The sequence below is a fragment of the Arachis hypogaea genome, chromosome 13 (assembly GCF_003086295.3).
Source record: "Arachis hypogaea cultivar Tifrunner chromosome 13, arahy.Tifrunner.gnm2.J5K5, whole genome shotgun sequence".
Taxonomy (NCBI): Eukaryota; Viridiplantae; Streptophyta; class Magnoliopsida; order Fabales; family Fabaceae; genus Arachis; species Arachis hypogaea.
The window spans coordinates 49,376,638-49,388,282 of NC_092048.1; the positions used below are offsets into that span (position 1 = coordinate 49,376,638).

General features: G+C 36.7%; 1 protein-coding gene across 4 annotated transcripts; it reads right to left on the reverse strand.

The window, feature by feature from the left end:
• Nucleotides 1-1,786: 1,786 nt before the first annotated feature.
• Nucleotides 1,787-6,280, reverse strand: LOC140178152 (uncharacterized). Of its 4 annotated transcripts, none has more exons than XR_011870395.1 (5): nt 5,702-6,273; nt 5,510-5,613; nt 5,334-5,429; nt 5,106-5,252; nt 1,787-2,097 (listed from the first exon to the last, which is right to left on the reverse strand). XR_011870395.1 is itself a non-coding variant. In XM_072213397.1 (5 exons), the coding sequence occupies exons 1-4, from the start codon at nt 5,816-5,818 to the stop codon at nt 5,107-5,109; spliced, it is 450 nt and encodes a 149-aa protein (XP_072069498.1). In that variant the 5' UTR covers nt 5,819-6,268; the 3' UTR covers nt 1,787-2,097; nt 5,106. The 4 variants fall into 4 exon arrangements, 2 of the variants coding, with proteins under 2 accessions (XP_072069498.1, XP_072069497.1); XM_072213397.1 differs by having other exon boundaries at nt 5,510-5,600; nt 5,702-6,268; XR_011870394.1 differs by lacking the exon at nt 1,787-2,097 and adding an exon at nt 2,375-2,610 and having other exon boundaries at nt 5,702-6,280.
• Between the last annotated feature and the right edge of the window lie 5,365 nt (nt 6,281-11,645).

Below are 11,645 nucleotides of genomic sequence, written 5' to 3' on the forward strand. Positions count from 1 at the left end.
CACATTAGAGAAAGGGAGGAAGACTTTACACATTTCATAATAACAGAAACAATAGTACCTGAAAAGCCAAACATTAGGAGAGATTGCTCCAAAAACTCCCAACTCACCCTATCATAAGCCTTTTCTAGGTCAATTTTAAAAGTAAGAACACCTTTCTTTGATTTAGTTTTCTTCATAAAATGGAGAACTTCCTGAGCTACAATGATATTGTCTGGAGCACCCCTTCCAGGAATAAATATTATAATCTAATATTTACTTTCAACCTATTAATTCTTAATTCTACACCAACGGTTGATAATAAAAATAAAAATAAGCCACGGCAAAAATTCTAATAGATAATGGCAGTTTTAGAGTTCAATAGCAACATTTTTTAACTACCATAAAATAGATAGCGAAGATTGGCCAACCGCTACGATAATAGGCATTGCTAAAACATTAGCAGCAATTATTGCAAACCGCTAGAATAATCACTGCAAACTAGAATGTTGTTGTAGATTCTGTTTGTGGCAGTTTAAAAATGCTGCCATATCAGGAAATAAAAATGCTTATCCTTTAATGGTGGTTTAATATATATGCCAACAGAGATGATAAAAATTAGCATTTGTATTGCGGCAGTTGGCCACAGCTAAATTCGAAACACAAACATCAGAATCTTTTGCAATGGTTAATATAAACCGCCGCTAATTTATTTATTTTCCTTATTAGTGTTTTTCTATCTTTTATTGTGTCTTTTTTTTTTTTACTTTTTTAATTTATTACAAGTTAATTAAAATAAGTAACATTCAATCAAATTAAAAAATAAAATTTTAGAACGAACATTATATATATATATATATATATATATATATATATATATATATATATATAATAGCAATTTGTCATAAATAAGTCATTGCCTATAATAGCAATTTGTCATATATATATAATAGCAATTTGTCATAAATAAGTCATTGCCTATAAACTAAAAAAAAAATCTGTTAGGTAAATAAATAATGAAGACTAAATCAAATAAAATTCTATAGTACCTTCTTCGGTTGATTCAAACTCATAATTTTCTTTGTAGGTCATGATTGCATAAAAAAGATGGCCTTGTGCGCGATAAAGTTGGTGTGCTCCCCAAAGAGTCTAGCTTTGCAGCAATGTCAGGTGAAAAATTATCTCCTTGTTGTTGAATTAGATATCTCAAAAGATTATCCATTGTCTGTCTCTTTGTCATCTCTTTTGTTGCCTCTGCCTATAATTCGACAATTATTTTCTGATACTCCTCAATTTGCACATGAGAGTCTGATTACTATGCAGTATTACCAAAAAGTTGGGTGGGACATGGTCCAAAACCTATACCACGAACTTGTTCTGGGTGCTCCTTTCTAAGGACTTGTGAAAGCGAATTATTTTATGAAAGCTCCTTAGAGGATTCATCTTGCTTCTCAGTATTTGCAATTACTTCCTACATACATACTAGATTTCGGTTATAATGATTTTAAATTTAGTCATATAAATACAAAAAGAGAAGTAAAAAATCTTAAAATAATACTTACACTAATAACACGTGCATCATCATGGTTATATAGTTGAAAGTCAGCACCCAAATTGTAACATCCTACTACACAGAGTCTTACGCTTAAGTCGTAAAGCAGAGGTGGTGAGGTATTATGACCTCTAAAAGTAAAATACGTATATAAATATTGTTGAAAGAAATCATATCTAGGAGCCTTGAAGAATAAGCTAAACAAAAATGAAAATAGAAAATCGTGTCACACTCGCACGGATAATCGTAAAACAGATAGGTAAGATCAAAAGAAGGCTAAAAACATAATATACAGATCAGAGTTTCAAAACACAGATATCAAGCTCCAGACTTAACCTGCGAAGCTAAGGCCGGCCAGAGTATGTAGTTACATATATATAACTCAAACTACAGAATAAACACCTGTTTCTCCAAGTCAACCTCTAGGAGGGACAAAATACAAAATATACATGCGAAGATTCTATATACATATATACATAACCTAGAACAAAATATAACAGCCCAAAAGACAGTTCTTTGCTTGTAAGGACGGTCTCCAGACGCTCAACGAGCTGCCTCTCGACCTGCATCTGAAAAACAACAGAAATATATATCAAATGAGAACCAGGGGTTCTCAGCATGGTAAAGGTGTCCACATAGTTAATATAAAAGGTCCTGGGAAAGCTAGAGGCATTCTTAGAACTCCGACACTTAAATTTCAGCTTATGTAACACCCTAACTACCAAAGCTCACACTTCCGGCTGCGTGACTCTGATAGCTCGGACATTACGACGACACTTATATTATTTAATACTAAAATATGAGCCTGTTTAAAACTTTAAACCGCAATACCGCTCCCAAAGATACTTTTGTTCGATAACGTACATCCATAAATACCATTCAACTTACAACTCATAAAGAGTACATCCATATATATACATAAATATATATAAATAATATTACAAACAATAATCAATACAATTCCTATCCCTCTTACAGATTATATCAAGATAAAGGCGAGGGTACAATAAACCATAGCTAAAACAATACAGAGTATCACAACAACAATTAAATAAGCTCTTCATAACTTCTGCGCCCATATCCTGAAAGGGGAAAAATGTAGGGGGGTGAGAACATCATCCTCGAAAGGGTTCTTAGTAGAGGGTTTTTGGGAATTACTGTAATAGGATACATGAAGATAAACCGTACCAGTGATTTATAACCGTCTTATGCCTCTTTTCAAAAACAAGGGTTTACAATGAAAGTAAAGTCGGAAATCTTTTCGGAAAGAAGAACCGTTCAATTCTTAAAAACTCAAAAGCCTTTTAAAACGGTTTATCTATGCGGAACCAAAATAGCCTTTCATAATTTTATTCCAAACCAGAAACACAAAACCGAAATCAACCATCAGTTCATCTCTTTCCAACCATGGCCCTAGGCCCAAACAATCCAACCAACAACCAATCACCACAATCCAACAGAGTCCCAGATGCAAGTACAGATAGGAAGTTCAAGCACAAACAAACAGTTATTACAAGTAGAACAGTTAGCAATTAATCACATAGGCAAACCAAGTATAATATGCACACCCAACCAATGTCACACAAATGCATATGATGCATGCCTGTCCCTAGTGGTTGATGATATCATCTGTCGGTTATATAGCCAACCCGACACGTCCTGGTAGCTAACCATGGACAGAACAACCCCTCGCGGAGCAAGTAGGTTTGAGCTACAACCCCATTGCTACTACCCGCTCAACCCAGAGCCAGTGGAACAACCACTACTGCGGCTACTACCCAGGCGGGTGTTTAAAAGCTCAACCTGGAGCGAGTGGAATCACCACAACTACCGCTACTACTCAGGCGTTACAATCTCTGACCTGGAGCAAGTGGGACGAACCACAACCCTTGCTACTACCCAGGTATCTCAAGCATATATTCATTCAGTCCCAACCATGGATCAACATCCATCTTAGCCATCCGGCTTAAATTCATAATTCATAGTCAGCCATACGGCCCATAACTCATTCGGTAATCAGCCATAAATCAATATCATACACAGCCATTCCGACTCACGGTTCAATCCAGAACCAGCCAATATTCATAATCATACACAGCCATTCCGGCCCATAACAAAACAGCACTTCCTCCATCCAACATCATCAAATTCATAAAACCGGCATTTAAGCCATAAATCACTTTTTCTCAAATCGCTTCACTTTGAAATCAAGTTTCAACTCTTTTCAGTCTTGGCTTTAGGAATTTCGTTTCTCAAATCATCTCAGGCTCATAAGCCAAATTTACTCAAAGTGAGTTCCCTTTTTAAAACAAAGCCACTCTCGGCATTCTCTTTCCAAAACTTCCAAGACCATGGCAAGTTAAGGATTTATTTCAAAGTATTCAAAATCACCCATACAACAATGGGATTTCATAACAAAAGTTTCTCAGTAGAGTCCCAAGTCTTTAGGGGAGAATAACATAACTCATTTCGCCAAATTCATTTAAAATCATTAAAACATTGGCTTTCTGATTTGAGTAAGCAAATAGGATCTAAGCCAAACCGAGTCACGTAATCATTTACTTCTTTTAAAGCCGTTTCCTTTACTTAAGCAAAACCGACTTCAACCCCCATGATAAATTCTAGAATGTTTCAACTGTTCAAAATTGTTTTAGTCTTGCAAGAATTCAGAATTCAAAGAGTACTTAAACCTTTCTCAAAACATTTCAAAATGAAACTTGTCAATAGACATTCAGGTTCTTTCAAAGTCATTGAAGCTTCTTTAATTGAAACCCCCAAGTCAAATTCAAAGGCATAAACCCTTTTCACATTCAAATAGCTTTAAAACACAAGTTTCATCTAAATAACTTTCTCCTAAAAGAGATACAATGCGTTTCTTAAGAAGCAAGACTAAATCACAATTTCCTCTTTACTAACTCATTTCGAAAACATGAATCATCCTTTTCTTGATAATTCAAATAAAATAGTAGAAGTCTTTAAATCATCATTTTCCAGACAACATTTCAATAAAGAGTCGGATTTTATAGAAATTTCGGCAGCACCTCCCCTAAAACTTAGACTTTTGCCACCCGGTTCGGGTCCCAACTAAACCGTTTCTCATTCCTTTTCAACAACTCAAAACCAGAAATCAATTCAAAAGCAAGCTAAATCCAACAGTCGCCTCAATGGCATACCTCAAGGAAACCATTTCAAAAATCAACTCAATATCAACCGATTTAACTCATTTATAAAGCTTTAAAGAATCGGTTCAGCAATAAATCATTTATCAAAACCATAGCAATTAAAGCAACTCAGGCTGAATTTCAAGAGCATTCTATCTTTCACATCATCAAAATAATTGACTCAATTCAAACCAATCCTCAACGGATTAAACTCATTTCAAATATTTAAAGAATCAACTTCAAACATTACATTTCACAAGCCACACAACAATTCAGCCAAGCCAACATCCATAATCATTCGAGTCAATCAAATAATCAATAAGGCAGATACAATCACTAATTACACCATATCTCACATCAGTATCCATATATAATAATTCCAATAATAAACTGTAGTTTTCGGAAAGCGCCCCTACCTCAAAACGCAAGCCATAACCCAAACTTGTTAACTGATTCCTTTTTGCTCAGCCCGAAATCACCGACAATTAGAACCTCGGCCCTGCTTGCTCCCTCTCGAAAGCAGAAACAGCTACAAGCGGCATAAACAAACCGAATTCTACCTCCTAAAACCATTAACATCGCAATCACTTTACTACACGGAACATAACACCAACGCAGGGCTTTCGAAAATCGAACATGCTTACCGGAATGAATAAAGAACGGCTGAACCGAACAGCGGCGGTCTACGAACCGGTTTGGTGGCAGCTTTAATCGTGACCCGTAATTACCGGAGCTTGACTCTATGATACAAAACCTCAGAATCTCTGGCCAAACATTACAGCATATTGATTTTCAAGAGCTCCGAAATGAAAATGCTTACCGTGAGAAAGGATTAAAGACTGAATCAAACTGCAAAAGCTCCGGTGATGGTTCCGGCGACCACAACAGCTTCTCCGGTAGCGACAACGTAACTTATGACAGCCACTTCATTAAATACAACAGTTTCACTGACAGTTTCAGAGTAATATTGAATTGGCAGAACTAGGAGGAACCAGAAATAGGGCAAGCTCACCAAAACGGTAGCGACCAGAAATTCTAGTGGCGGCAGAGCAATTTCGGCGGCATAAACCGCAGCAACGGCGCGGATCTCCCCTCCAGTGGTGACGCAGGTAGCTTCCGCGCGACTCATCCCTTTCCCTCTTCTCTGTTCACAGCTTCAACGGCGGCGGCAAGGGACGGATTTGACGGCGGCGACGCGACGGGCTGGTCAGTCAGTGACGACAGCAGAGATGCACGGTAGTGCAGCTCCGCGCGGTGGTTCGCACTCCCCTCGCGTGACAGAGACGCGACGTCTTTGATGGCGAGCTCGAAGGGTGACCGGCGCGGTGGCGGTGATCGCGAGACGCGGTGGGACGAGGTGGGACGAGGATGGATGGCGACCCAGCAGTGGCGGCTCTGTCTCGCGTGCCCTGGCTCGCGCTCTCTCTTCCACCCGTGACCATGGTCCGCGGCTTCCTCTCCTTCGGCGGTAACACGACGGCGCGGCGGCAGTGCTGCCCGCCGGCGCCTTCCTTCCTCTTCCCTTCTCCCTCTTCCCGTTTTTCCTCCTAACCCTTTCTTTCTTCGTTCCATTTCTTTTTCAGCTATTGTTGTTGTGTTGCGGCTGGGTTTGGGGGGATTGAGTGGGGTTGAGAGAAAACCGGGTCGGGTAATGGGTTACCGGGTTAGGGTTTCCTCATTTTAAAAATTAGGGTTAAGGGTATTATGGTAATTTCACATAAAATTGGGAATAATATAGTAATTGAAACCCAAATTAAATCTAACACTATTTGTACATAGAAAATACTATTTGCTCATCAATTTCATAAATTATTTTCAATAAAATGCCCAAATCTAAAAGTTAGAAATAATATACTTAATTTCTTCATTTTCCAAAATAGCAGTAATAATATTTAAAATATTACTTATCTAATCGAAATCATATAAAATCCTTATTATTTCATAACTATCAACCTTATACTTTAAATATAGGAAATAATGCAATAATTATAAAATTGGATAATAATCATAACTTATCTCAAATTCAATAAATCAAAACTTGCCTTAATTATCTTTAATAAAATAATCTCTGAAATTAAGGCTATAAATAGCTATATGATTTGAAACTTGATCATAATAAGACTTTTCAAAAGTTCTGGGTCTTACATTCTACCCACCTTATAAAAATTTTCGCCCTCGAAAATTGATACAAAATAAAAGAAATTCCATAACAGTTCACCCTTGAACACATTTAAGGATGAAGCAAAAATATCTGAAAATATAATCATATATATGATTTTCAAATACTTTGATTGTTATAAGCATAAGGATGTAAAGGTAGGAGTGTGATTGCAAAGCAAACGTTACAAGGTAGGCTCAATGCAAAAGATAACATGGGTCAATCATGTGATAGAAGGGCAAAGCATCAAGGCTATAAAACATGATGGGGTTAAAACGACGTGCTCAACATCCGTACACTAATCTCACATCAACCTCAAAGCTTCAACTTTCCAACTCCATCAAGCACTTTACAATCCCCATATCCGATCATAAGCCTAACAATCGCAAGCTCGTTTGCAAGGGACAAAACACCCACAACTTATCATAACGTCACACACCTACCGCTTCACCTTCCATATACACATATCACGTCTTAAAGAACTAACGCATCGCGTTACTACGTCTACAAGTCGCACGTGATATCAAAATAATTCTCGAGTCTACTCAGAAGAATACGAGATCTTAAAAAGGAGAGATAAATGTCAAAGACAATACTCATAGATTTGAAAGAATATATCCAATTCCAGATAAACAAGGATGTTCAAGCAATGAAGTTTGCTAGACACAATTCAATTGACAACTTCAAAGATAACCCTTAGATCAAAGAAGTTCAATAGGATCAATAAGAAGAAAACCAGCGCATCAGTTTGAAACAAACTCAAGCTGAGTCGAGGAAGCATGAGGTTTACAGAAGAGAATATTTCAAACCCAAGACAAAGCTCACAGAACTCAAGAGCATGATTAAAAATACTTTCGAATACATTGGTCATGAAAGAGTCGAAAACTTGCGAAAATCACTTCGCAGTCTAAAAGAGAAGGTAAACAACAAACATCCTTCAAGAGAGTAACAAAACATAAACGTTGCCTTGCTCTAATTCAATTTCATGTTGAAGTAGATCATGTAGAGTTTTAAAAACAAAATGCACACAAGTTTGGCTAAGAGCTAAAATATTTTCATCAAATATTTTAGAAAGATAATTAGATGCACAACTTAACCAAAAGCAGTTCATAAAAACTCGGAAGTAATCAAATGCTTGTTCAAAAATTCTAAAAATTCACATTCAAACAAGCGTGTATAACATTTATAGCATGGACGCAAGAGGGAGTTAAACTCTCTTTAGAAAAGAAATTCCGAGGTAGAAATTTGTTTACAATTTAGTAAAGACAATAAGTGGTGCATTACAAACGAACCGATTTCCACTAAACAAGGAAGCTTTCCAAAACCTCATTTAAAATAACACATGCCAACTTTAAATTAACTTTGTCAAAATTGAACGATGGTTTCAATCTCAATCAAGCAACAGAAAATAAATTCCGTTCAATATTTCTTCAAAGAGAATTCAAAATTTCTTTAAAAAGTTCAAAACAAGACATCCAAAAGTGTTCTTAAAATCACCATCTCAGAAGAACATTCAAGAAGTTTAAGATGTACTAAAAAGGAGTCAAGCCATACAAGAAAGGATCTTAAACCAAAGTAGTTCAAACAAGATTCACTAGGCATGAGTCATCAAATAAGCTTTCAATTGATCCAAAAGAATACAAAAGTCATAGAAAAAGACCACTCAATCATTTGTAATTTCTCAACGATAAATCTTTGACTAAAAACTCTTGTAGAGATAATGGGAGAATAAACAATGCACTAACTTGAAACGAATTAAACTGACCCTCATAAGGGTGAGATTCACAAGAGAGGACAAACCAAGATCAATGGTAATGTTCACAAAATGTAAAAGATTAGTCAAAAATAAAGTAAAGTATGACATTCATAGGGATGAAAGGTTAAATAGAGAATTTAGCCTGTTCATAGGAAGAAAGCTATGAGTCCAACGTTTTCAAAAGAACAACAATGGCATAAACCATGTAGTATGCTAAATCAGACTCAAATCAAAATGAATTAAGTGAAGTTTATCAAACGAAACTCAACCAGAATAAAAGCGAAAAATTCTTCCTTTCCAGGATTTCGGAAAATATCCAAATACACAATCAAATAAAGATGTCTATTGGAACTATAGTAAAATTACTAGAAAATCAAATTGTAATTTAAAGTAAATGCAGTTTCGTAAACCAGTAAAAGTACAGGCGAGGTATTAGAAATAAATAGTTGTTAAAATGTATAAGTAATCTCAGTTTTATATATACAAATAAGTATATATCTATTCAACAGCAATTTTCATAAAATCTCAAAATTAGCTGTAATCACTGTCAAATAAGAGGAAAACTGAATCAACAAGTTCTCTAAGCATGAACTCAGAATCAGGAGTTAAAATGCACAGCGTAATAGGACAAGTTCAAAGCTATAGCAAGGAATACATGAATCAAGAAAAACTCAAACAGAGAAAGACAGATACAACAAGGATTTCAAACAAGCATATGCACTTAGGATCAAACAAGAATACATATGAATAGAGGAATAGAGTGGAACATCAAACTACTTTTCAAGAGGAGTAGCAAACAAGAACTTCAAGTTAGGATATAAAAGAACAGGTCGACTCGAACACAATTCAAGACACACAACTGAATAGCCTCGAGAAATAGTTTCTAGCGTTCCCAAAACTCGCGATTCGCTTTACTCAAAACTCGTATATCATCTATGATAACCCATTAGTGCTCTCATATACATAATTCACTAGTATTAAGCTGGCCAAACTTAATATCAGGAATTATGCAATGCAAGACTAACAGCGTTAATCAATAGACCTTCATGTGCATAAAGCTCTAATTCTCGTCATTCGACAAGACCTAATACATGACAAACACTTAGAGTATGCAACTGAAGCATAGTCAGTCCATTCCTCAGGCTCTACAGGAAGAACTACTCTGATACCATAATGTAACACCCTAACTACCAAAGTTCACACTTCCGGCTGCGTGACTCTGATAGCTCGGACATTACGACGACACTTATACTATTTAATACTAAAATATGAGCCTGTTTAAAACTCTAAACCGCAATACCGCTCCCAAAGATACTTTCGTTCGATAACGTACATCCATAAATACCATTCAACTTACAACTCATAAAGAGTACATCCATATATATACATAAATATATATAAATAATATTACAAACAATAATCAATACAATTCCTATCCCTCTTACAGATTATATCAAGATAAAGGCGAGGGTACAATAAACCATAGCTAAAACAATACAGAGTATCACAACAACAATTAAATAAGCTCTTCGTAACTTCTGCGCCCATATCCTGAAAGGGAAAAAATGTAGGGGGGTGAGAACATCATCCTCGAAAGGGTTCTCAGTAGAGGGTTTTAGGAAATTACTGTAATAGGATACATGAAGATAAACCGTACCAGTGATTCATAACCGTCTTATGCCTCTTTTCAAAAACAACGGTTTACAATGAAAGTAAAGTCGGAAATCTTTTCGGAAAGAAGAACCGTTCAATTCTCAAAAACTCAAAAGCCTTTCAAAATGGTTTATCTATGCGGAACCAAAATAGCCTTTCATAATTTTATTCCAAACCAGAAACACAAAACCGAAATCAACCATAAGTTCATCTCTTTCCAACCATGGCCCTAGGCCCAAACAATCCAACCAACAACCAATCACCACAATCCAACAGAGTCCCAGATGCAAGCACAGATAGGAAGTTCAAGCACAAACAAACAGTTATTACAAGTAGAACAGTTAGCAATTAATCACATAGGCAAACCAAGTATAATATGCACACCCAACCAATGTCACACAAATGCATATGATGCATGCCTGTCCCTAGTGGCTGATGATATCATCTGTCGGTTATATAGCCAACCCGACACGTCCTGGTAGCTAACCATGGACAGAAACACCCCTCGCGGAGCAAGTAGGTTTGAGCTACAACCCCATTGCTACTACCCGCTCAACCCAGAGCCAGTGGAACAACCACTACTGCGGCTACTACCCAGGCGGGTATTTAAAAGCTCAACCTGGAGCGAGTGGAATCACCACTACTACCGCTACTACCCAGGCGTTACAATCTCTGACCTGGAGCAAGTGGGACGAACCACAACCCTTGCTACTACCCAGGTATCTCAAGCATATATTCATTCAGTCCCAACCATGGATCAACATCCATCTTAGCCATCCGGCTTAAATTCATAATTCATAGTCAGCCATACGGCCCATAACTCATTCGGCAATCAGCCATGAATCAATATCATACACAGCCATTCCAGCTCACGGTTCAATCCAGAACCAGCTAATATTCATAATCATACACAGCCATTCCGGCCCATAACAAAACAGCACTTCCTCCATCCAACATCATCAAATTCATAAAACCGGCATTTAAGCCATAAATCATTTTTTCTCAAATCGCTTCACTTTGAAATCAAGTTTCAACTCTTTTCAGCCTTGGCTTTAGAAATCTCGTTTCTCAAATCATCTCAGGCTCATAAGCCAAATTTACTCAAAGTGAGTTCCCTTTTTAAAACAAAGCCACTCTCGGCATTCTCTTTCCAAAACTTCCAAGACCATGGCAAGTTTAGGATTTATTTCAAAGTATTCAAAATCACCCATACAACAATGGGATTTCATAACAAAAGTTTCTCGGCAGAGTCCCAAGTCTTTAGGGGAGAATAACATAACTCATTTTGCCAAATTCATTTAAAATCATTAAAACATTGGCTTTCTGATTTGAGTAAGCAAATAGGATCTAAGCCAAACCGAGTCACGTAATCATTTACTTCTTTTAAAG

Excerpts from the sequence above, each read along its gene's own strand:
- LOC140178152 (XM_072213397.1), bottom strand. The coding sequence starts at position 5,818 with ATGAGTCGCGCGGAAGCTACCTGCGTCACCACTGGAGGGGAGATCCGC. Across the intron at positions 5,601-5,701 it reads TTCTGGTCGCTACCGTTTTG|TTACGTTGTCGCTACCGGAG; the intron begins GTGAGCTTGCCC and ends GGCTGTCATAAG. Across the intron at positions 5,430-5,509 it reads GTCTTTAATCCTTTCTCACG|AGTCAAGCTCCGGTAATTAC; the intron begins GTAAGCATTTTC and ends TTTGTATCATAG.